The sequence below is a fragment of the Struthio camelus genome, chromosome 5, assembly GCF_040807025.1.
Source record: "Struthio camelus isolate bStrCam1 chromosome 5, bStrCam1.hap1, whole genome shotgun sequence".
NCBI lineage: Eukaryota > Metazoa > Chordata > Aves > Struthioniformes > Struthionidae > Struthio > Struthio camelus.
The window spans coordinates 4,866,481-4,891,959 of record NC_090946.1 but is presented as its reverse complement, the minus strand read 5'-3'; the positions used below and the strand labels follow the sequence as shown (position 1 = coordinate 4,891,959).

The window sequence follows — 25,479 nt, the reverse complement described above, 5'->3', positions numbered from 1 at the left end:
TGAGGGCCACATGCATGGCCATGCGAAAGGAGAAGGTCATAGCCATCATCATAGCCATGCACAGGGTCATGAGAAGGGAGAAGGTCACTGCCACCCCCATGGCCCTACGCAGAGTGACAAGAAAGGCCCAGGCCATTCCCATAAGTAATGTTATGGCCATTGGCAGGGGAGAAGTTGTGCAAGGAGCAGCTGCCCTGCGTCATCTGTGAGCTCCCTGGAAGACGTCCTCCCTGTGGCCAAGGGAACATGCATGGCTACCATACAACCCAGCACAATTTTACAGCTGCAATAAAAAACGTTAGCCAGGCCCTGTGGGGAAGGGAAAATGCCTGACCTCCTTGTGTTCTCCATGACAAGCTGCTCACACGACTTCAACTTGGTTATTTCAAAATTACCATTTGCTTCCAACCATTCTTTTACTTTACTAAAATTACGAGGGTGAACACGAACGCCGCCCGGCACCTGCTGCCTGGGAGCCACCTGGGGGCCGGACTTCAGCCTTCTCATTGGGGCCAGAGCAGGAGCCCAGCTGTGGGGGAGCAAGGACCCTCTGCTCAGGTGACCGAACCCACTCGCCCCCCCCCCAAAACCCCTTTTGCTGGGGGTAGGGGAGCGGGAGCCAATGAGGGAGTGGGAGACGGTGGGAGAGGACCCGAGGTCTTTGCGCTGCCGTACATCCCCGGGCGCGGAGGGCCCTGGCTTCCACACGCTGGCACACAGGGCCAAGGGTTGGGCTAGCCCGGACGGCAGCATAGGCAGGGCTGCCCGCGGTGGCACAACCCCGGGCGACCCGCCCCGGTCCTCCCCCGCTCGCCCCTCGCCCGGCCGCGGCCCCTGCCGGCAGGAGCCCCTCCCCGCGGCCATCGGCCGCCCAACGCGGGCCCCGCCCCCGCGGCCGCGCAAGCGCCGCGCGGGCCGCCGCCGCCCGGCCGCCGCCGCCCGGCCGCCGCCGGGAGCGTTCAGCACCGCGGGCTGCGGACAGCGCCTCGCCGCCGCCGCCGCCGCCATGGAGGCCGCGCCGGGCGCGCCGCGCCGGGAGCAGCGGCCCGAGGGGACGCGCCGCGGCCGCGCCAGCGGCTCGCCCAGGTAGGAGCGGCGGCGCCGCGGGGGCCGAGCCGGGCGCTGCGGCCCCCGTGCCCCGGCGGGAGGGAGGTTTTTCCCTTGGGCAGGCGGTACGCGGCCGGGCACGGTGGGTGCGTCCCCTGTGCCTTCCCCCTCCACCCCCTACTCCCGGAGAGGGGAGAGCAGGCAAAGCCCCCGCCAAATTACCTCCCCCTCATTTTTGGTTTGGGGAGGCCTGTGCCTGCCCGCTGCCCCAGCTGGTGCCCTGGCTGCTCCCGTGTGCAGCCACGCAGACCCCATGCAGACCCTGGTGCGGGTGGGAGACAGCGTAGCTTGGCATCCTCGGCAGCTTTCTGTCCTGCAACACGGTGAGCTGTCCCTTCCACGGCAAGGGGTGAGCTATCGCTGGCAACGCTTGGCGGGTCTTGGATAGAGCCCTCATTGCCCCAGCCGATGGACAAGCATGGTTTTGGCTCCAAAGATTTTTTTCTATAAAATCCTGCAGCCCTGCTCTTCTCCCCCCCTGTGCCATATGCTCCCTCATATGGTGTAGTAAATCAGGCAGGTGGCCACAATCATTGTAATCTTATGGAAACCTCAACAAGCCCATGTTCATGTGCAAGGAGCCATCCCTGGTTATTCAAGAACATTGCTATCTGTTAGACCAGAGGCAACAGATCTTCCAAGTTCTTCAGATTTTCTGTTTGATCAGAGCACACTCTGAGGCCAACAGTGCACAAATTTGTTCTGAAAGCCAAGGAGTTTCTCTTCTGTCTAATCGAGTGTATCTATGCCGAGATGTCCCCACCTGCCTAGGGGAGCAAACTGGACAGTCACATCTCTTTAGGCAGCTTTGAAGATCTCAGCCAGAGGCCAGTGTGCTTTCGCGTTTCAGTGCTTGCTGAGTAACTATTACACAACCTGTCACTGTTTTAAATCTTGGGCATTTGGTGGTGTATGAGCGATCAATGAAGCCCCATTAGCTTGCCTAGGTAGTCCTTGCTCATTTGAACAGGTTTATTGAAACGAAAGCTGCAGTCTATAAGAGGAAGTTGTACAGATGAGTTCAGCTATCTGAAACAGGTGCATTTTGAATTTCACTGATGTGGCTCACACGAGAACTAAAAGTTATGGCAATGAAGTACACAAAGATAGTTCTCTCGGCCTTGAGCATGCATATACATAAATGCTGATTTATGTAAAGCTTTTCCTATATACACTGAATGGTTAGCTCTATAGTCCCCATCTTCTGGTCCTAGTGAATGCTCTACTGAATTTATCATTAGAAAACCTTTGGTGTTTGAAAACACTAACTTCCTTCTGGCCTTTTTAAGGTAGGGCTAGAAAGGTGGGGGTTTTTTCTTCCCCCTTCAAAATGGAGTTAGCAAACAGGATTTAACTAGCACATTTTACACTGCCAGGATACATATGGCAAACTGCAGCCAAACATATTTTGGCAATGAAGACTGGGTGGGGATGGTTGAGCTCTTTGTGTCCTTCCCATCATGCATACCTCTACCCATAGCAGTAGTAACTGTCTCAAGTAAAGCAAAGACTGTTCAGACGAGTCAATGGATAGAATTGTAAAGCTAAACTTTTCTCGACAGAGTATGTGGGAAGCAGAGTTTTGCTGTCTCATTAATTTTTCATGATGATTTAACAAACTCAGGAGTCTCACTAAAAAAAGATTGTAGGTCTTCTCAAGGATACATGATATATCCTGCTGCTATATCAAAAAAAGCAAAACAGCTAGCAACTGCACAGATGTTTTTCAGTGCACAAGAATTGACCCTTAGTGAAGGAGGACATGAATTGCCTCTAGAGGTGCCCGTCTCTCCCTGTCAGCTAGAGAGTGGACCTAGATAACTAGGTGAGAGTGAAATGCAGTGAACCCTACCCTAATCGCTGAAGGAGGGCTCTTTTCTTAGAAAGTGCAATCAAAAAAGCTATACTGTACTGCCAGTACTGGTGCTGGCGCTGTGTTCAAAATACTTGAGAAAAGCTACATCAACGCTTCTGTTATAAACCTCTATTTAAATAAATTCTACTACAAAGCCCATTCTTTAAAAATCATTTGTAAATTCCAAAGAAAAAGCTATCAATCTACATGGAAGCTGACAAGGTTCTCGTTTAGAAAGATTTTTCTTTTTCATTTGGGAAAAACTGTACAGTTGATACGCAAGGAAAATGTTGCTAGAGTTAGAAAAAAATGGAAAGAAAAAATCTAGTTTCTTTTTTTGTGAATGAAATTTTGCAATGCTTGATCTCTAATTAAGCAAAGGTCCCTTGGGAAAAAAAAGACTCTTGTTGTAGTCAAGGTACAGAATCTATCCCTTTCACTCTGTTGTTTGTATTCCCTCTTGAGATTCTTCAGTCAGCGGGAGAAGCTGTAATCTGAGTCAGGCATCAGACAGCTCCATTCATTTGGTAGGAATTGCCCATTTTTCATATGCAAAGTACTGCTTCCCTGATCCTCTCCTTAGTGTGCAAAGGGTGAGATAAATAACTTTTCTATAAAAAAAAGAAGTGCTTATAGATTTGGTCTTGGGAATGAGGATGGAATTAGGCAGACAGATAAAGAAGTCATTCCTTCAAAATACTGCATAATTTTTGCCCATTTCTCCTCTCCTGGGACACATGCGATCTCCTGCTGCATGGCTTGGAGGGAAGCAAGACTAGAGACGTGCCAAAGAAAAGCAGCAGCCCAGAAAAAGGAAGGTGGCCATGTGCTGTCATTTCCCCACCATGCAAAGCTTCCTCTGCTTGAGCTCAGCAATGTGTGACAGCAGTGTTCGGCCCTTGGCTCCTGCCACAAACTCTATAAAGCCTATATTACTGCTCCACATCCCGGAAGGAGTGAAATAGCAGAAAGCTGTCTCTTAAGACGTCTTGGCAGTATCTTGTCTCTTTTCCTGTGGGAAGAATCTTCAGTCCTTTTGCTGGTTCTTCTACATCAGGTGGGTTGCCTATGCCCTGGTATTCATCTCAGAAAAGCACTGCTGCACTCACTGTGACTTGGGCAGTTTCATAAATTAGTTTATTATACTGTCTAGACATATCAGGGAAGAGATGGGGAAGCAAGTAGCATGAGGAACACAGCTCACTGCAGTGGGAAACAGGAGCAGTTAACTCCAGTCCATCGTTTGCCTTACATCTCCCTTTTCTCTCCCCACTTCTCTTCCATTGCATCCAGCTGAGTTTAAAGGGGGGGGAAAAAAAAGAAAAAGTCTGTCAGGCTGCTCCTGTAGGCTTTTCTGTGGCTGAGAGACCATTTCTGCCCACATAACTTCAAAGATGTCAAATATTTGACACTGCTGGGACTGGGAATGAACAAAAAAAAAGTTTCTCTTCCCCCAGTGTTAGTTTTTGTTAGTGTCAGCACGGCAAGCAGATTTTCAAACATAGTTCAGGGTCCTGGGGACCCTCGTAAAGTAATAGCAATGTGTTTCCAGTCAGGCAAACAAGGACCAGCCTACATCTCTGGCACAGACCTCAGCATATAAAATGTTAAGCCTGCCAGCTCTATGGCTAATTGGGATCATAGCAACTGAAGACTTGAAATCTGCAGAACTGACACTAGTGATTATTCAAACCTATCATTATTTGTGAGCTCCACGTTTCCCTGGAGATTTTAGATAACTGAGGTCACATCGTCACGGAGTTGGAGAGAGTGGAGCATAAGGCAACTTATATCTGGAGGGTGACTGACAGAACTGGAATTATTTAGTCTGAAAAGAGATAATGAAGAAGAGTCATGAGTGGAAGACTGCAAGTAGCTAAAGTTATTCTAAAATATGATGTCACTGAGCAGCCAGGGGATTGAGTTAAGAGGCAACATACGGAGGAAGAATGGAACTTGACAGTATTTGACAGTAAATATGGTAAACAATTTCATGTGAACTATTGGCATCAAATCAATTAACGTATGTGCACAAAAACTGGGAGCAATCTGCTATATCCAAGCGTTTGCCGTTTGTTTTCCCCATCAGGAGGTTTTGTAGCAGAGGGCTTTTTGGAGGAAGAATTTTTCATTGCCTGTTTCCTGCATCTCCCTGACCACCTTCAAGGTGCCTTTTGGTGCTTAGAAGCGTTTCATGTCCCACTCGGAAGTGGAAGCATTCTTATTCTGTCCAGTGTTACATATTCACCATTAGATGAGGCAAAAAGACACAGCAGTGTAGTTACTAGACAAACTCAGGTATGAAAAGTCAATGATCTCAATCTCCTATGCAATTCCAACAATTTAAAGGAAAAAGGACTGTGGGTTTTTTTTTTTAAACTTTGAACTCCCCCTCAAATATTTTACAGGTGTAGGACGACTGGAAGTGCAAATTGTCAGTGCAGCAGTGTCTCTGTGAATTATGTGTTGAAGGAAATCATTGCGTATTTAAAGTGCACCTAAATTAGGGAAAATGACAGAATCATGGTACAGGGAAAAGAGTGACTTAGAAACTTCAACAAGAGAGTGACAGAAGATCTAGACCTAGCCAACGTAGAACACAACCACAGTTCTGACTCTGTGATGAAAATTTCCTGACCCAGAAATCTGTTACTACAAAGCTACAAGCCCTCTCCCCCCCACCAAAAAATGCACCTACACTTCAGTCACTGGAAATCTGGAAGGTATGTAGTGAGATGAAATAAGCTTTAAACCCAAGAAAGAGGTACTCTCCAGGTTGGCTCTCCCAAACGAATTCTGCCCCTGCAGCTCATCAGAGCCATGGGCAATTTGCAGGTTAATATGTCCTAGTCAGGTTGGTTCTATAATTAGGATAAATGAGCAATTACTACTTAAATATGCCATTTTATATGTAGACTACCACAGAACATAATCTTTCCTTCATCTGTCTGCCCTGCACGTGCCCTCTGCAGTGCTAGGAAACCTGAATTTCCCTGTGCATGGATGACTCTAACGAGACTCTAACAAGTCCTGGCAAGACCTTAAATTACATCTCATAAACAATTTTGCTGGTATTTGATTTATAGCCTCATATATTGCATTTGTATGTAGCAATGGTAAATATGTAGTCTTCTGTTGTAAGCTACCCTAATACAGAGCCATACAACATAAATCACTTGCTTGAACATCTGGGCAATCCTGCCATTAATCCATCTGTGACAGGATAGCAAGGACATCATGTGATGTGTTTTATATTATTTCTTTTGACAAACTCTGCAGGTGAACGGGATATCATTGCCACAATCTGTTCAGGAGCTCCTGCCTTGGAAAATAGCACTCCTTCTCACTGCATTGAATTAGCTGAAGTTTATACTAGTAATTCATATTTCAGACCAGTGGCAACTGAGTGTTGGAACTGTGGGGAGCAACCTGCCGAGCGTATTTCAATGAGATGGATGCACATCTTTCTACTGGTTTTCCGGCACCTGCATCAGTGCAAGCCTAGACTTGTTGCCAGCCACTTTGTATATCTATTGTCTTAGGAAACATATACTCCATAACCAGTCTTGCAGATTCTGTCTGACTTTGCTCCCATTAGGCACTTGTCCACTCCCAAGGATGCAAAGAAGCTCACTTACAGAGACACTGATATTTTCTGACTATTTTGATACCATTTTGCTATTTCTTCCTTCCTTTCTTGGCCAACACTAAAAAATATACAGGCAAGGACTTTCACATCCCCCGACAAAATCCTCCATGTAGTTCCCACCTCCTGCATTGTATGACCTTCGGAAAAATCTGCATTTGGATGTTGGTTATTACTTTTGAAGACAGTCATAATGAGCACCCACGAACATGGCCCATGTCTGTAACTGTGAAGCAGTTGTCTTCCGGTTTAAAAATTAAAATTAGAATGGGATCTAAACTGTGTTTCCATAGAAATATTGGTCAACATTTTAATATCCAGGCTAAAATGAAAGCTTTGTTATCCGTCTGGAAAAAGTTATGGTCTCTTGAAGAGGTTTTAATTCACTGGACCTCTGGGGATGATCTCATCATACATGAAATTACTGTTCTTGTTTAACAGGCAAAGTCATGGCCAGATTCCTGGCCAAAAGTCATTCACAGAATCGTGAATTAGATCCTGTTAGAGGCAGTAGTAAATCCTCCTCTTAGAAAACGTTTCTGTGCTCTCTGGGGACTGCCACAACTTCTGGTTAGTCTGCATGACCCCATGGTGGGGGGTAAAAGTCACCATGCGGAGCAAAAGCCTTTGCTGGGGTCTGACCACTCCAAAGCCACAACATAAGCCAGGGTGCCTTCCAGGTTAACTTCAGCTTTGTCTTGTGATTTATTCCTCCTGCTGCTTTGTAATAGGAAAATACCTAGCACAAGCTGCTGAGCCCAGTATGTCCTCATTTCTGGGAAAAATATTCACTAATTTCCAGGCACTACTGTGGTAATAGTAATCTACAAAGCCTTTTTGTCAATGATGTTATCATGCCATTTAACCTTGGGGTGCAATTCCAGAGACTTTTAGTAATTGCTAAAATTCTGCCTTTTCTACTGGCTGTCTCAGAAAGATAAGAGATGAATTCTGCAAATTTTAGAAAATATTCCCTTTTCAAACCTTTTTTTGCCCTCTTCAAACATTTTTTGCCCTCCTTTTTCACATTCCATTGGTTACCTCAGGCTAAAGTTCATCTCATTTTTGTCTTGCTCCAGCACTCATAATTCTCTGAAGACTTCAGACACTTTGTGATTCTAGGTGACCTGAATCATTCATCATACTTAATTCTAGATGCCAAATACCATAGCAGGCACTTAAGTCAGCTATAGACACCATGGCACGTACTCTGAACATTGACAGTCTTTCAGGGTCTCCATATTGTGCTCTCTTTCTGAGCTTCAGATAACACAACGCTGCTGAAGCTCTCTGACACCTTGACTAGCTGCATTCCTTTCGACCACAATTTATAAGGCATTCTTTGGGTCAGTGCAGCCTCAGTTAGTTCTGTATGGAAGGATTTTTTGATTGCACAAAGACTAACCAGTCCCTCAATGCATTATTCAAGCTTTCTCTAAACTGGCAAAATCTCTCAGATTCTGTAATTCAAGAATTCCAGGAATTGAATCATTTTTAAAATTCCATTGAGAGAAGAAAGCGTATCCTGCAGAGATCTCTCTATCTGGGAAGGGAGGGATATACTATAAGTCTGTCATCGCTGCAAATGTTTTGTCTCAGTAAATTGAGGAGAGTCAACCTTCCATAGATCTTGAGTGGTCCTACTCCATCCCCTACTGCATACCAAGACCAATAACATCTGTTGCCTTTATCCTCGAGAGACGTTTGTCTAATCTGTTCCTAAAGAGCCCAGCAGAGAGTCCACAGGACATGAGAGCCATCACAGCCTGTGCCAGGCTGGAGGCTGGAGCCCCTTTCACACTACAGGCAGCCATTAGGTTCACTGTACAGTTTTACTGCTAAGGATGATTCAGTCTCCTAGTGTCTTCACAGAATCGTTTAGGTTGGAAGGGACCTCTGGAGATCATCTAGTCCAACCTCCCTGCTCAAGCAGGGTCACCTAGAGCATATTGCCCAGGATCACATCCAGACGGGTTTTGAATATCTCCAGCAAAGGAGACTCCACTACCTCTCTGGGCAACCTGTTCCAATGCTCAGTCACCCTCACAGTGAAGAAGTTTTTTCTCAGGTTCAGATGGAACTTCCTGTCTTACTGTGGAGGCAAGAGTCCTGCTGAGCAATCACACAAATTCATCTTCCTGAGAAGTCCGGATATCTTAATATCTTCCTCACACATAGGCACCCTTGCTTTCTGTTACATGAGATCACTGTAATCACTCTGTGCTCCTGGATTAGGATCCAGCCATTATCACCAGAGTGTCCTGCCCCTTCCATAGTGAAATATCATGGAGAAAGTAGAGGGAACAATGAGGCCCATCTAACTGATATATCATAGACAAAATCTAATTCTGCCTACACATTTTAATCATACCCAGCTTCTAAAAGCAGGCTGTATAGTTACAGCCACTACAGGAGTTGAAAACTGTTCAAGGGGATGTTACCCTTTTTTCACAATTTTTGGAGCAACGTGCACAAAGATGTGATAGATTCTCCATCACTTGCAGTCTCTGACTGAGCCACGGATGTCTTTAAAAACATAGTCCAGCTCAGCCCTAGGACTGGCTGTTGATACAGGAAATACTGGGTGAAGTTTCATGGCTTGTGTTATACTGGATGCCCGTCAGAGGCTTCAGTTTGCAAGATGCAGTCCCTCTGCCCAGCCTTTCTACTGCTCCAGTGTTTTAACAGAGAAAAGTTTTAACATACCCTTTATTTTCTCTCACAGAGAAAAACGAAATGCAGGACCTTGCCAGACCTGTCTCGCCATGCCAGAGATTGGGAACACCGAGCTCAGCTACAGTGGAACTTCCTGGGAAAGAATCTGCCCAGTCCATCACTGCCCCATTCCTGCATCCCCCAGGCTAGGGGGAGAGCACCTGCCCTCCTCCAGCCACACGCTTGGACCAATTTCAACCCAGTCCAATGGGCAGGTACCATCCAGCTCCCAGGGCTCACAGCAGCCTCACCTGTATTACTCCTGCAACCAGCAGGAGCCCGGAGGCAGCTACGGCCTGCCTCCACTCCCAGGGCATGGCGAGAGGCCCATGCTGTGTTCCCACCATTCCAGCGGTGATCCCACACCGGCTTCCCACCATGACGTCTCGGAAACTCCCTGGAAACAGTGGTCCCCTGGCCAGCGACCCTCACGGCCAGTGCAGCATCACATTGTAACAGTCAGGTAAGAGGCACCTGGAGAGCAAGTCAGAAGATTGCAGAGAACCTCCCCTGAGCTTCGTCGTGGGCAGTGGGGTGAGAAGGGTCTGATCTGGGATGCATGACACATGGTTTTGCCTCCTCAGTTTTGGAGAGCAGCCAACCCAAAGAGCATGGAGGGATCCAGGCTGCTCTCCCCACTTCTGTACAGGGAGCTGCTAGCACCTTCCGTTCCCATACCGGGAAGAGGCAGGCTTTGCTTCTCAAGGTGAATCATCAGATAAAGCCCAGGTCACTCAGCTGCTCTTAGATCATCCAGCTGCAACCATGCCTATCTTCTGTGACGCCAGTGTTTTCTTCTTTTACACTGCAAGATATCCAGCTGTCTAATCCTTTAGCTCGGCAAGCGCTTCCAAGTGATAAGAGCACACTTATTCTTTGTCTACCCCCACCAAAGCCACTGCCTGTGCTGGAGTGGAGAGGCAGCAGAGGCTAAGCACTGGCTACAGCAGAGCAGTGAGAAGTACAAAGGTGGGGAAGATCACTTGGTTTCCTAGGCTGGGTAGTGACAAGGGTGTAAATTCTGTATTGCCCATGACAGAACCAGACAAAATCCCTTTGCGTGCAGAGCGCCCAGTGACTTGCTTGAACGGTAGATGTTTCTCAGGCGGCACTGTAACAACAACGCATGCAGGCCTGGCATCCTTAACAGGCTGAAATACATCCTCTGCTCCTTCCAGCCAGCGTTATCCTTCCTTGCTTCTTGTGCCCTCTGGAGTCTACTGCTGGCACTAAAGACCACGATCCCTTTGCTACCACAGCAAAAGGCACCAAAGTCCAATAAGAGGCAGCACTGAATTTCTGCCTTTGTAAAGCGGTGCAGGGTGAGGCACAAAAGCCCTTTACGGTCTCATTTTCTAATCATTAACAGAGGATTTAATTTGTTTCGGTTTGCAATGTAGAGCAATTGCAGCCAGAGGAGTGAAGCCTGAATCCTTTTTGGCTCATTCACTATCAACAAAATTGTCAACTACATTCTCTGCAACAGGTTATTTAGGCAGCAAACACAGCTGGATTGCAAATCCCTGGCAGAATGTGCAGCGCTGGCAGATAGAAGAGCAATATCATAATAATGACAGAACGTGGTTTTTAATCCGAGCAAATCTGCTTGAGCAGCCATTGTGAGAGAATTAGCACAGAGGTGTGCAGTGCGCTACCAGAATGAAACCTCCCTTTAATATTATTAATTCAGTGAGGATTTTTCTTTGCTCTCCTCTCTTCCAAATCTCGGAAGCATTAGTATGATGAGGAAAATGCAATATGATTTAGTACATGATCACACTTGCCACCAAGAGCATCTCTTCCAGGGAGATGTTTTCTTTGTTGCTTTTCCATCCTTCCATTCACAACAATGTGCCAGGAGGGATGAGCTGCCATAGGGTCACTGGTTTCCTGGGGGACAGCACCAGGCTGCCCAGAGTGGAGCAGGGAGCCCAGGCAATGCACCCTGCACGGGTGTCTGAGCGGGGCAGGACTTTCTCCAAGATTGAGCAAAGAGCGTGGGAGGAATGCGAAGGGAGGAGTGGGCGCTTGCTGAGTTGAGTGTGGCACGGCTCTCACAGGAGGAGGCGGCAGCGGCCGGGAGCAATTTGCTGGAGGCAGCCTTGCCCAAGTGGCTCAGAAGCTGGCACCCTGCTGCCTGCTGCCATGCAGTCACAAGTCTGCTGGCAATGCAACAGCATGTTGAGCAACCCAGGGCCATGCCTGACTGGGGCATATTTCAAAGAGACATTTCCGGGGAAATGCAGAGCGGAAGGAAAAAGCCCTTCAGCTACGGCAACCGACTGAGCTTTTCTGTTGTTATATCAGTGGAAAGGCTTGCCCTCAAGGATTCGATAACAAAGGTAACCGTGGAACCCCTGCAGAAGGCTTCTTCATTTGATTCCTCAGGGCCCTACAGACAGGAATTACAAATGCTCCTCTGTGAAGAAAGTCCCGGTAAAATGTTTTGAACAGCTCCATTGGCCTTCTGTTCCTCTAGACTGTATGAATGTTGCCTTGGGAAGAGCCCAGGAGACAAATGAGATTCACCGTTTTGGAAAACCCTTGCTGAGCTTAGGAAATACAAATTATCAAGAGGCATTGTTAACTCAACTTAAGAAATTTAGTAATTACGCTCTTGTCATGAAACAATTACAAAATCACTATGAAAGCGCTTAAAACTGATAGAGTTTTATGCGTAAGAGTTACAGTGCGATTTTTGTGGGATTATATTATGTCCATTACATTCCTCAGGGTTTTCTAGAGGGTTAAAAATCGGGACTGACTACACGTCTTCCCATCGCGTTCAGTTAAAATGCCAATGGGAGAAGAAGAGACTGTGTTATTAATTAGATTGCCTGATTCATGCAGTGCCAGGTGGTATTCTGCTGCTGCAGCTACACTTGCAGCAATTGCTTAGCTTGGGGTTTTACAGACCCTGAAAGGGTTAACTTGCTCATTAACAGCACAGCACTTTGATAATAAATATTAAAATAATAAATGAACACATTTCTTTTTCTCTGTCTGCAGACATGACAAAGCTTTCAGGATGCCAAAAAGGTATGTTTAATATCAAAAGCCTCCTGTCCTGCTACCCTATTATCATTGCTCTCCCACCCTGCTATTAGGAAATGTGTATTTTTGCTGGTGACATCCCAGGCAGGCATCGCATCAAAGGCAAGGTCAGAGCTCCCCGCTCAGCACTTCCCATTCATTTGGAAAAATCTCAATTTGCTAGCAAGATCAATTTAACCTGCATTAATGAATAGAAACAGTGTCTTGATAGCTGATCTCAGGGCAGGTGCCTGCCTCTAGTCCATACAATAGCTTAATTTTTTTTTTAATGGACTTATCCTACTTGGCCCATCAGATGGGGAACAAGGATGTCTGGAATGTACTTCCAGTGCTACCGCTAACTCTTGTGTGTTACTTTAGTCAAGTCACTTCACTGTTTTGTGCCTCATTTCTTCTTCCTTTGGAAAAACAGCTAGTGTTTTTTTATTCAACGTTTTTAAGTGTGTTGGGACAGACAGCCAAGAAATAAAAGCATGATACCTAGAGTGCTGTTATTATACTACTGATTACTAGATTCAAGGAGAGCTTGCTTGTGGGAGGGTAGCAATAGCAATAGCAGTGGAGACTTGCCTTTCCTCACAGGATATAGTGGAAAAGATCTTTGTTTCAAGATGATGTGTAATGCTTCCTAGTATTTCATAGATTTATACACCAGAAAATCTGCAATTAAATTAGGAGATGTAAAACCTTCAAAGGAGGTTAGGCCGAGGAAATGCAATTCTAGCTTTCTGCAAGAGGCAATCTCTGAGCAAAAAAAAATGATACTGCCTGATGCTGAAAAAAATTATGGCTAGTCTAGTCATGCTTGAGAAAATAACATTTTTAATAGAAAAGACAAATACAATAATTATTTGTTTCCTTTATCTCCAGTCTTCTGTTTTTAAATTTCAACTAAAAGAAGGTGAACACATAAAGATATACTACCAGCACAAAGATCTCATTTAATCCCCTCAAGAATTGTACAAATATGGTAAATTAGATTATTAAAGCATAAAGATTGCCTAATTTTCAGAAATAAATCTGGATGTAACACTTTTCAGTGTATTTGCTTTATAGCAATTTTTATCTTTATTGAGTTTCTTCACAATGTTTGGAAAACTCTCAGGGAATGAAAACAAGCAACAGGGAAATTGCTTGTTCCTAAAGAACACGGATTTTGCATTTACGTGTGTAGTAGAATGTAAAATGCCTAAACAATGACTTCAGTTGAAATGCCTAAATTGAAAAATCATGAAAACATCTCTGTAATTGTTTTTATCCCTTTAAAAAAATAAAAAATTAAGTCCGCCTTTTCAAAAAATCACTTTTAATAGAGTTCTCAAAATTAAAATACATTGATTGCTTTCAACTCTTGTTTAAAAACTGATTTTTGTAAACTATTTTTTCTGGGAGGTTTGGCTACACATCTTTCACCACTAGATATTACAGTTTGCTTTTTCTTCTTTTTTGATAATTGGACATGGAATTACTAGAAACAGTCTCCAGAAATTAAGTAATATAATATGTAAAGGGTAATTTTTGTACATTTTCATAGTGAGGATTTGATTTAGGAAAACAAATTTGCTAAAGAAGTCCTAAATTGAAAAAAAAAAAACCAGGCCTGATCTAAAGTCATGTAAAAAGCCATTTGAAGGGCTTATGATTATTTCTAATCATGAGAAAAACCTGTATTATTTGACTCAGTGAAGCCTGGAGTAAGAGAAGCAAAAGACTAGGAAAGCAGGAACATTGCATCTCAAGACCGATAAGCACCAGCACAGTTGCTCTATCTAAGGTTCATAAATATTACACCTCCCCATGAAGCTCAAATATTTGTCAACTGTTTTTGAACACAGAATTTCTTAGACTTGAGAACATCAGAGATATTTAGAAATGCACCAAACCAGAGCAGGAACCTATTCCAGTATCTTATCTCTAACAGATGTTTTTGAGGGAGACAAAAATCTGAGGCACTAAAACCTATATTAGTAAAAGATTGTGCGGTAGCTACTTCAACAGGCCATCCTATCGGGGAGACAGTTTGTACCAACAAAAATATAGGCTTTCAGTGGAAAATTTTAGAGAAGTTCTTAGAACAAAAGTAACTGCACAGGCAGAAATACTTTTGGCCTGAGTAACTCGCTTCTCTAGCAGGGCTTTTCTTTGTACAGAAACGTCATTAAAAGTGTATGTGCCACCGCACCACGCTCGTGTATTCCAGGCCTAGCCTGGGCTGTTTGTGTTTTCAGAACCATGAAGTATATAAATGTATAACCATGGTCTGCTATGCGAGACATTTGCAGGTGCTTTTATCGTATGTTTGGCATTTGCTTTTGAGGCTGAGATCAGAGCGCGATTCAGAAGTTTCAGAAGCCACTTATCCACTCTGTGAATGCTGCTGACAATCAGTTGCACATTAAATCAGTGGTTTCCATCTTTTTTTGCTTTGCCAAAGTCTCCACATTTCCCAGAAGCAAGGCAGACCCCTATATAATGAGTGAATTTAGATCAATGACAGTAGACTTGCTTTACTTAGTTATCTTTAGGGGACCCTTTGGAATAGCCCATAGACTCCTCAGGGTCCACAAGGTGAAAATTTGCAGGCCAAACTGTCAGGCAGCTACTAGCTTTGGTAGTACAGTGGGGAAAAAAAAAAGAAGGAAGAAGCTCTTTTTAAACAGAATCTTTTAGGTTAAATATTTAAAGCTTCATTTTGCCTTAGGATGCAACAGTCTGTTTTTTATTATTTCTGGTTGAAAAAGCAGGAAAATATAGGGAGGCAAAATGTAATTACCTGAGTTAATTAGAATTGCCTGCAAACATCCAGTCGGAGGTAGAAAATGTTCATTAATAGCTGTTCTAGAGCCTCTAAGCTTTTCAATAAATAAACCAGAAAGCCCTAATTCTGTTACTTGCTTTTTCTAACACTCTATTAGTTCAACAGCAGGTTTCATGCTAATAGCAGAAGTGCCTTAATCGTTGCTTTTTTTTTTTCTCCTGTTGATTCCAGTTATTCTCAAATGATCGCTGAATGGCCCGTAGCTGTCCTGGCGCTGTGTTCAGTGACAGCTGTGGTTTGTACTTTAGCTGGCCTGCTTGTTGGAAATTTGCCAGATTTCTCAGAACCCTTAATGGTAAGTCCCTACAGACAATATGTCAAAATGAACATAAGGAAAATCCATGGGCCAGCCAATGATGTATTCCTTCTCCCATACAAAACTAGGATAGGCTTCCTTGCTTCTCTGCAGATAGAGGCAGCAAGGCAGGACAGTAAATCAAAGAGGCCATAAAAGCCACTAGAAAAAATGGTAATGTTTGTCAGTGATCAGTGATCAGTGGTCTTTTCCCCTCATCTTCACAGCGTGCAACCAAAGTAAGATTCCTTCGGGACGGACATAACGTTAGAGAGTCACGAACAGTACTAATCCTTTCCTTGATACCACAGCCACCAAAAACAGAAATAGTGACTTCATCCATTCTTTTGTCTGGACAGGACTGTGTCTAGCCTATCAAATCTTTAAAGGACATTAGTGAAAGGCTCTCATTTCCCTCTCTTTCACTATTCCACTGCTTAGTGGCTCCCGCTATGGAAGTATTTCTGTTGGTATTCAGTGTTAAATGTCCCTCACCGAGGTCCAGCATGTTGCTCTGGTAGTATGTCCTCATCAGCTTCTAAACTTTTCTGTTCCCTCCCGAAAATCGGTTCCTGCAGCATATGGAGATACGTCTCCAGCGCTCTCCCTTGAGAGAAAAATCATCTCTCAGGACTTACTAGCAGTAAGTATGTACTACCTGGGCATTGAAAACTTCAGGTTGCACTTGGCCCCAAACTTCAGGCTGCACTTGGCCCCTGGCGAAGGGACCAAGCTTCACTCCTGAGCTGGGTTTGGGTCCAGCCTGAGAGAGGGAGTGCAGCCTGCGCCAGCAGCAGCTGCCAAATATCTCTCAGCAATGCTATAGACTCCCAGTCTTGCTGCAGGGTAAGAAAGTCCTCATCTCCTCAGTTTGGAGAGGGGCTGTCTGTCCCAGTGGGAGCCTACAGCCTACCCCTTACTCTGGTGTGCAGGCATCCAGAGTGCTGCTTGTCTCTCCACTCAGTCTGCTGGCCCCTTGGCAAGAGTTGGCTCACTCCCAATACAAACTGTGATTACTCGTTTTGATCTTCCTCCAGTGCTGGAAAGCTGGAGTAGGCAAAAAGGACTAGCCAGGTTGGGTGGAGATTGGATGGAGGGCCTGTCTTTGGCTCCTATAGCCTGTGTGCGAGACTCCTGAAGTGGGGAGGCTGTCCAGTCTTGAGAATTGCTGCACAAGGTCCTGTTTTCCACACAAGACCCTGCATTTTCTGAAGTTATCCCTGTCTTCCATTAGAGGTAGAGTTCTGAGAAAATAAGAACAGACTAGAGTTTGTCCAGGAAGGAGAAAATAACTTCAATTTCTGTAAGTAATTATTTGAAAGAAGAAGAGAGGAGTCTTACAAGATCAGGGAGACAGAAATGAAGTCATCTTTGACCAAAAAAGAAAGGAGAAATGTTTCTCAGTCAGCTCTGGGTTGCAGTATGACTCTTTCCAGGAGAAATTCAATTTGTGTATCTCTCCAAGATGCAGTAATAATCCCATACAGTTTCTGGGTCTAAGAGGAGGATTAAGGAAAGCTAAGCTAAACTAAAACACAAGGTGATGACAAACCCCTTTTTCTTGGCTACAGGGTTTCGAGCCACGAGATACTGACATTGGCAGAAAGCTCATTGTGTGGAAGAACGTAGAGAGCCATACAGGCTACAAGAAGACCTTTTCCCTTTCTCCCTATACTGAGAAGAACAGGTATTTGGGTTTGGGTTGGGGGTTTTGGGGAAGAAGTCAGCTGTGATAGATTCAATGAGCAAAGATATCTTATGTGAATTAGAACATATATCCTACGCTCGAAAGTGACCAAGGCATTGGAAAGTTTAAAGTCTGTTCACTTGCAATGAGACTTAGATTCCCTACTCTGGAAAACAGGAATTAGGCTCTAAACTCTTCATCTGTTACCTTCACTGATTACCTTTGAGAGACTGCTGAGGGAGTCAACACATCTGCCCAAGTGGATGCAGTTTCACTCCTAGTCTCACTCAGGTTACTCTAAACGGGAACAGTCAAACCTGCTTTTCATCCGATACTGAAATGATCTCATCCAAGTAATGCTGTCTTTCAAGACTATGACCACTCCTTTTGCTGTAGCAAGGTTGTGTGTGGCACTAGACCCTGATCAGTCATGTAATTCATAGCTAGATGAGGTATCTAGTGATATAAATATTCTGATTTCTTGCTAGCTATGATGGCATGGGCATTAGCAGAGGACAGAAGGCTGTTCCAGGTGAACAGGAAGCGAGGACACGGAGAATGGTGGAACACATCTATGGAGCAGATGGTTTCTTTTGTGGTCCCCCAGGTGAGTGAAATCTTGGTGGGTTATTAAATATTACACATCCAGAAGCTCAACAGCATACAGAATTGTCAAATTATTTTAAAACATAGAGAAATGTTCTGAAGTGCTCCAAGAAAGTAGTGCAAATAACACCATTCTGTGAACACTAAGCCACCTTTCATGTAGTCATTTCTCAGCCCTTCATAATTAAATGGAACTATTACCAAAGATTTTTAATAATATTGATTTGTATGTTTTTATGGTATTATTTTTCTCCGAAAAGTTGCATTTAATTAAAAAAGTATTAGCATAGTGATTATTGAATTCTACCTTAAAATATAATTTGGTGATTTTTTCAGAAAAAATCACGAAAATTTAAATTTTTCTGAGAAACTTAAATGGCTAGAAAGGGCTTGTTCTGCAGTTCTGGTAAAGAGTTGCTTCTCTTTCTTATTTTTTCCCATACTTCCTTTCCCTCTTTAGAAATATATCTAAAAAGTACCGACATAAAGAATAATGTTTGCACCATTTAGTTATATACAAAATTAATACTGTGAAAAGATGGTGTATGCCCCACTCTGTCTGTTCCTTCTTTTCTTCTTGAAAAATGTGAGAGGCAGTAAAAACTAGAGAGAGAAAAAGGAAAATTCCAGGATACCCCAAATTTCTGCCAAAAGTGGCACCAATGACTAGAAGAAAAAGGAACAGCGCGCAGACGTTCTGACTGCCTTCTCTGCCCCTACCCCACCTCTAAAACCAATCAAACCCCAAACCCTAAGGTCCTTGGGCGTTTTGGGTTGAACTTCAGTTCCTCACTTTGTAATAGGGGGTACAGAACCAGATGCCAATACTGTTACTAAAAGGATGTTCATAGCATGGAGAGCACATTTTGAACATGCCACATGCCTGCTCTCCCAGTGCTGACAGATCAGCAAGGAGCAGGGGTCAGATCACACAAGGCAGATGCTACTGCTCACTATGAGCTACTGTCTTTGTGACCTGCCTCCCTTCAGGGAGTTCTTCTATAGCTGTCCTACAGACAGTAAGAGATATATATATATATCTTTTAATGCACTGAGGGATTACTCCAAACAGCTTGGCTGATTCATCTTCATTATCTAATACATTTCTTTTTCCAGAAAAGAGCTATTCCCAGCTGGTATTTATGTCCACAACTGCTGGGAGCTTATGGAACTTGCAAGCTATTCAGTCCATGTGTCAAATTGAACAAGACAAGGTTAGTAATGTCAGGAAGAACATATATACATGCTGTTCTTTCTGACTGTCGTTATCTTTAATCTCTAGGTGAAAGGAAACAAGACAAAAATAATGTAAGCTACAGAACAGGTTTCAGCCGAGACTCCTAAGCATTTACACATACTTAGCAATACAAGAGTGACTTCACCCGTCACTAAAATCCAGCTGCAAAGTAGCAGCTTTTGTTAAACAAGAATAAACCCACACCGAACAAGAGCCCAGTCCAGAAGCTAAAGATGCCCATCAGAAGCTGCTGAGAATTTTGAGCAGCAGAACGTAATTACTGAAATGGAGCTATCATCTCAAAGACTGTCACAGCAAGTCTCGCAAGTGGAAGTGGAAAGTTTAATTGGATTAGCTATGTTTGCCATAGGATCTTTAAAACTGTAAGTGATCAGACTCTCTGGAAACCTGTACTGCAAGAGTGTGACATCCTGTTGAGGGGAGGTGGTATGTTTACAATGCACTGTGCTAGATGTGTCATTCACGGAGACATGCCCAAGCTAGGTTTTAAGCCACAGTTGTATGACAGCCCCCACAGCACATAGGCAAGTGCAGGCTCCCAAACCTAACCACGTCACTGAATATTGAATGCTAAGGCTGTGCGGCCTTAGTATGGGTAAGCAAATGAAACTCTGTCCACCCAGGGAGGACTGCATGCAATCTTCTAAGCTGCCAGTGATTTTACTGACAAGACTGATAATAACAGCTGGCAAGGATCCTTGCTGTAACAGTACCACGTAGAGCAACAGGATGAGGCACCAGGTGGGAAGTGGCAGGGCTTGACGTGGTTTTATCAAGGATGGTAAGGGCTGCCAAGTAGGCTATGGACAGTGTTTGAAGGATGGAAATTGGAGCCACTGGAAAACCTTCCAAAGCTGCAAGGTTTGACCATACCTCTGGTCTTCCAAATACCCAACAAAACAGCCTCAGGGACAGGAAGAAAATAGCTCAGCTGCCCTATACAGTTACTGCAGAAGTGGTGTTAAGGATTTAATATTTGGTGGTAGGAAGGTGATCGCATCACTGCACATGGAGCTGATGTCCTCCAAGAACATCTCCGGGGTGGGGAAAAAACAGTTAAGGCAGAAAGGATAAAGAAGGTTGGGGATGGAGGGGAGAAGGAAAGGAAGAAAAAGCATCTCCATTCTCTGTTCTCACCTTGAGAACAATTGTGAAGTGAAGGGCACTGCCACTACTAAGAGAAGAGCAACAGAGTGGAGAAGGATCCAAATGTTCAAATCAGAGATTATAAAATATAAATGGACAGGGTTTAATTTTTGCAAAAGGCTAGTGTGTTTCCACAGCTGCAGTATTTCCAGTCTGCCATTGGGAGGATGGGGAACCATGGCTTGTAAAGATGCAGGGGAGGAGAACATCACTGTAAAAAGTAGGAAACACTAAAGGGGCTGCGAGATGAAGTGTGCAGAGGGGATCTAACATGACGCTCCCTTGACTATTTTTCAGATACGCTCACATGTTCATTTTAGAGACCTCTGTCAACGTACTGAGGCCAATGAATGCTGCCCAAGCTGGTCTCTGGGGAACTATATTGCTGTCCTGTACAATAGGTCTTCTTGTTTGGAGATAACCCAAGGAGACATTTCCCATACCCTGGCTCTCCTTCGTTCCTGCGCTCCAGACTACCACAAAGGTATCCTTACTCCATCTTGCATAGGTCCTGAGACTGTGAGACAGAAACACTCTCAGTGTGCTAACGTCCCAGAAAAATGTACCCGGTTCAATGCTATTTATCAGCTGCTTCACTTCTTGGTCGACAGAGACTTTCTTAGTCCCCAGACAATGGAGTACCAAGTGCCATCTCTCAAATACAGCCTGCTGTTTTTGCCTACAAGGAAAGGTGCATCTATGATGGGGATCTATCTAGACAATCTTGAATCCTGGGATCTGTTTGATAATTATACATCTATTACTGGAATGGACCTGGGCCTTAAACAGAAACTATTCCAGCATTATCTTTTACTGGATACTAAGTATCCAGTCCTGGCAATATTAGCCATTTTTCTAAGCATTTCTTTTTACTTGCGCTCGGTCTTTATTACATTTATGGTCCTGCTCGCTGTTGTCAGTTCTTTGATGATCTCCTATTTCTTGTACAAGGTGGCCTTCAGATTCACCTACTTCCCTTTTGTAAACCTGACAGCAATTGTAATCCTCAGCAGCATCTGTGCCAATCATACCTTTGTCTTTTTTGACCTCTGGAACCTCAGCAAGAGCCAGAACCCTTCTGCTGGGCTTCCTCAGTGGGTGAGTCAAACCATGCACCATTTTGCATATCTAATGCTGGCATCTTGCTTCACAACAGGTGCTGCTTTCTATGCCAGCTACATTAGCAATATAATAGCCATCCGCTGCTTTGCTGTCTACATGGGCACCTCTGTACTGGTGAACCTGGTATTCATGATGACTTGGCTTCCTTCTTCTGCTGTCCTGTACGAGCGCTACATAGCAACAAACTGCATTTACAAGCCGGAAGACTACTGGAACAACACTGGCCATAAGAGAGTTATTGTCTCCCTCCATTACATTCTCAGGGGTCTCCAGAACACATTGTGTGAAACCTCCAAGCTGTTATTTGAGAAGCTTCTGCCTTGCGGGGTCATAAAGTTTCGGTACATCTGGATCTGCTGGTTTGCAGCCTTAGCAATAGGAGGTGCCTACATTTCCTGTTCCAACCCTAAGCTCAAACTGCCTACTCTTGAGACATCATCTGTTCAGGTGTTTAGATTGAGCCATCCTTTTGAGAGGTACGATTCCGAGTACTGTCACCAATTCATGTTTGAGAGGCTGGAGCACGGAGAAGGACAGCGTATGCCTGTCACAATAGTATGGGGCATTCTGCCTGTGGATAATGGGGATCATTTCAATCCAAAAAGCAATGGCACCCTAGTGACAGATATCACCTTTACAATCCAAAATCCCGATGCCCAGAAGTGGCTCCTCGAATTCTGCCAGAAAGTGAAGAACAAAACGTTCTATTACCCCGATGCTGAGCAGAAATCTACCGTGTGCTTCATGGAGGAGTTTCTCAGGTGGATGGACAGTCGCCAATGCTCCCAACGAGACCACAGCTTCAACCTCTGTTGTAACCAGTTCTCTTTCCCGTACGGAAGCGACGTTTTCCTACACTGCATCAAAATGATGCTCCTGGAACAAGGTAGGGAAGGGGCTGAAACATATGATCTGGGTCTCAGGTTTGACGGAGAGGGAAATCTTGCTGCCTTAGTGCTACAGTTTCAAACTATTTATCACTACAGCTTCAATTACAGCAAAGCCAAACATTTCTACGAGGAAATCAACCTCTGGATAACAGAGGAAATGAAAACTGCCCCCGTGGGGCTTCAAAACGGATGGTTTACCAGTAAACTAGAGCTATACAATCTTCAGCACAGTCTTAGCACAGAAACGATGGTGGTCATGGGGCTCTCCATAGCCATTTCCTTTGTAGTGCTGCTGCTCACCACTTGGAACGTTCTCCTTAGCGTTTTCTCCGTTACTGCTATTGCAGGCACCGTCCTGGTAACTGTTGGCCTTTTGGTCCTCTTGGAATGGCAGCTCAATGCAGTGGAATCTCTCTTCATTTCAGCTGCAGTAGGTCTCTCCGTTGACTTTACCGTGAACTACTGCATCTCCTACCATTTGTGCCCCCATTCTGATCGCCTAAGCCGAGTGGCCTTTTCCCTGAAGCAGATGAGCTGTGCCACAGCCATGGCAGCTTCTGCTCTGTTCTCTGCAGGGGTCATCATGTTGCCGGCTACCGTCCTGGCGTATAGGAAGCTGGGGATATTCATAATGATGATCAAGTGTATCAGCTGTGGGTTTGCCAGCTTCTTCTTCCAGTCACTGTGCTGCTTCTTTGGCCCAGAGAAGAACTGCGGGCAGATCCTTTGGCCTTGTGCCCACACCATGAAAGACTATTCTGATGACTCTGGGCTGAATGGAAGCTTTGCCTGTGGGGGAAGTGAGAAGCAAAACAGACTGCGTAAGGTCCAGGAGTCCAACACTGCAAATGAGCAATATGAGCTCCAGCCCTTGTCCAGAAAACTCAGTGACAGTTTTGACAACAGCACTTCCACAAGCAAGTTGTCCAATCGGCCATCAGTACTGTCTGAAGACACACAACTGGAAGACAACAGATGCCCCAGAACAGGAATGCACCCTTCTCTTGAAAGAGAAAGACAGAATCTGCAGGAGACTCTTGGAGACCAGCAGGTTGGTCTGTGTCAGTGCCCTGCCTTACAGACGTCTTCTCCATACAAGCACAGCAGCTCAGGAGCAGAAATTCAAAGGGAGAGGCTCTGTAGAGATTGTCAATGTCAAAAGTACGGTCCAAAAGCTTGGGACGAGTCTGTGCTGGACCACATCCAACTGGCTGGTGTGAAAGATGACGGGCAGCTCAATAAATCACAGTGCTCTAGTGACACTGCCCAGCAGCAGTCAGATTATACCTCAGACAACAGTCATCTTCCTGCTGCTGACATCTACAAAATTCACAGATGCCTTTGTTCTCTTGGCAGCTCTTTTGACATGCTCAACATCTCCAGTGAGACGTCAATTAGTGATTTTGAGCAAGGCCTAAAACTTGCTGAATCAGCCAGTTCTTGTCCAGATGTTTTAGAGCTGTCAGATTCATACAGTCAAACAGAAAGAGGTTACTTGAACGGGAAGAGAGATACCCTGCGGCTGGACCTGAGGGAGACTGTGTTTGATATCTCGCCAGTAGCATCACAGCAAAACAGCTCCTCATGGAAAAATCGATTTGGATTAGGGAGTGAAGATCCAGTTGTGTTACCAAACAGCCAACCAGATATGCCTGATGTTTGGATCAAACGATCTAGTGCACAAAATGCTGGTTACAGCAGTTGAAATTTTGCAGGAAATAAACCGTACTGCTTGGGAAAGGAGAAAGGCAAAATCTCCTCTGAACTGTAAATATCACATCTTTCCTCCCATTTCTCCTAGAGCTGAGACTATTTCTTAGCCGTGCAAACACCTGTGTTTTCACAGAACCAGCAAATCCAATACTAGTGAGGGGATCAATCTTAACGCAGTACAAGCTCTTTGACCTTCCAGTGTCCTGTTCCACATACTCAGCTGTACTGCAGAGCTTATCAAGTAAACATTCTCTGTCATTTCCTACAGGGTGATTAGATTTTGTTTTCTTGTCAGACCCATACAGGAGAGAAATACTGAGAGATGAGTCTCTCCAGATATTTAAAGACAGAGAAGTCATATTTAAAACATATAAATAAATAAATATATATATATATATATAAAATCTAGATATCAAGTGAAGAGAGTTGTTAACAAAAAGAAAGGCTTTCATTTTTTTCTACTGATTCCGAAACTGTTTTATGTGAAGTCTAGGTTCACAGATCTCTACAAAACACTTTAGATATTTCAAACAATCTCATCAAGACTTTTCACTTGATATGGTCTTTTACTGATCACGGAGGCTATAAAAATAAAACCCAGCCCAAATGTATTTTCAGTAACAATTTCAGTTTGTTTTACCAGAAGAAATTCCTTCTGGTACAGCCAAAGATTTTCAACGTGAGATTTTCCCTTTGAGAAAACAGTGTCCTTGTCCTGGGCGCTTTGTGTTTTGTCTTCATAGCTTGTTTCCAGTCAAGGTATTCTAGATAAACATGTAACTTTTTAAAATTTGCATATCTGACAACTCTTGAATTTTACATTTTTTTCTCTACCAGAAACAAACAGAAAAACAAACACTTCCTGGCCTTTATCTGTTGAAAGAAGAAAAACATTCTCTCTACAGGTTAACGTAAAATAAATGCGTATGACAAACTTTCCTAAATCTGCGTGATGCTTCATTTTCACCAATACCGTGGCTCATTTTCTTCATCTCTTACGAGTCTCATGTCTTTTGCAATATAATCAGCAAAAGGAAGACATGCACCTGAAGAGATTCATTCTTCTGACACCCACAGTCGTTTTGCCTGCTCTGTGGGAAAGGGATGGCGATTGCCAAAGGTAGATTAGGCATCTGCACTTTTACAGCTAGTAACCCAACCTGAAACATGTAACTGATTTCAATTTCGCTGAGGGGGTTTGCATTTTCGCGGAGCAGCTCTCACGCTGGGTGCTCAGCTCGGTATTTCGGCAAGCGGACCCGCACTCAAGCCGCGAAGCCAACACCAAGCCAATTGCTCTCCGCACAACAGCCTCCCCTTATTATTTGGAAGGATTTGCCACCCCTTTTGAAAGTTATGCTTGGAAAAAAACAATGAGAGCACGGAAGCAAGCAAGCAAACGGATTTTATAGAGGAGCCTCCTTCTCCCTTTCGGTGTGGGCCAAGGGGAGGGCGACTTTAACGACCCAAAGCGCTGAGGGGGTGGCCCCAGCTCCCCCCAGGGCACGGCCCGCAGGGCCCCCGCTGCCCCGAGTTCCCAAGCGGCGGGGCTCAGGCGGCGGGGAGG

The 25,479-nt window shown here is 44.6% G+C and overlaps 1 protein-coding gene across 3 annotated transcripts; it reads left to right on the top strand.

Annotated features, from left to right (window-relative positions):
• The first annotated feature begins 1,006 nt into the window (after nucleotides 1-1,006).
• DISP2 (dispatched RND transporter family member 2) lies at nucleotides 1,007-24,835 on the top strand. 3 transcript variants are annotated; one of them, XM_068944306.1, is made up of 9 exons: nucleotides 1,048-1,086; nucleotides 9,334-9,786; nucleotides 12,333-12,362; nucleotides 15,367-15,490; nucleotides 17,062-17,177; nucleotides 17,666-17,784; nucleotides 18,900-18,997; nucleotides 20,485-20,671; nucleotides 21,344-24,835. In XM_068944306.1, the coding sequence occupies exons 2-9, from the start codon at nucleotides 9,374-9,376 to the stop codon at nucleotides 23,902-23,904; spliced, it is 3,648 nt and encodes a 1,215-aa protein (XP_068800407.1). In that variant the 5' UTR covers nucleotides 1,048-1,086; nucleotides 9,334-9,373; the 3' UTR covers nucleotides 23,905-24,835. The 3 variants fall into 3 exon arrangements, with proteins under 3 accessions (XP_068800405.1, XP_068800407.1, XP_068800406.1); XM_068944304.1 differs by having other exon boundaries at nucleotides 1,007-1,086; nucleotides 20,485-24,835; XM_068944305.1 differs by lacking the exon at nucleotides 1,048-1,086 and adding an exon at nucleotides 3,930-4,019 and having other exon boundaries at nucleotides 20,485-24,835.
• The last annotated feature ends 644 nt before the right edge of the window (nucleotides 24,836-25,479 follow it).

Coding starts and splice junctions, on each gene's coding strand:
- DISP2 (XM_068944304.1), top strand. CDS start 1,007: ATGGAGGCCGCGCCGGGCGCGCCGCGCCGGGAGCAGCGGCCCGAGGGG. Junction 17,785..18,899: donor TTTCTTTTGTGGTCCCCCAG/GTGAGTGAAATC, acceptor TTCTTTTTCCAG/AAAAGAGCTATTCCCAGCTG. Junction 18,998..20,484: donor GTCAAATTGAACAAGACAAG/GTTAGTAATGTC, acceptor ACTATTTTTCAG/ATACGCTCACATGTTCATTT.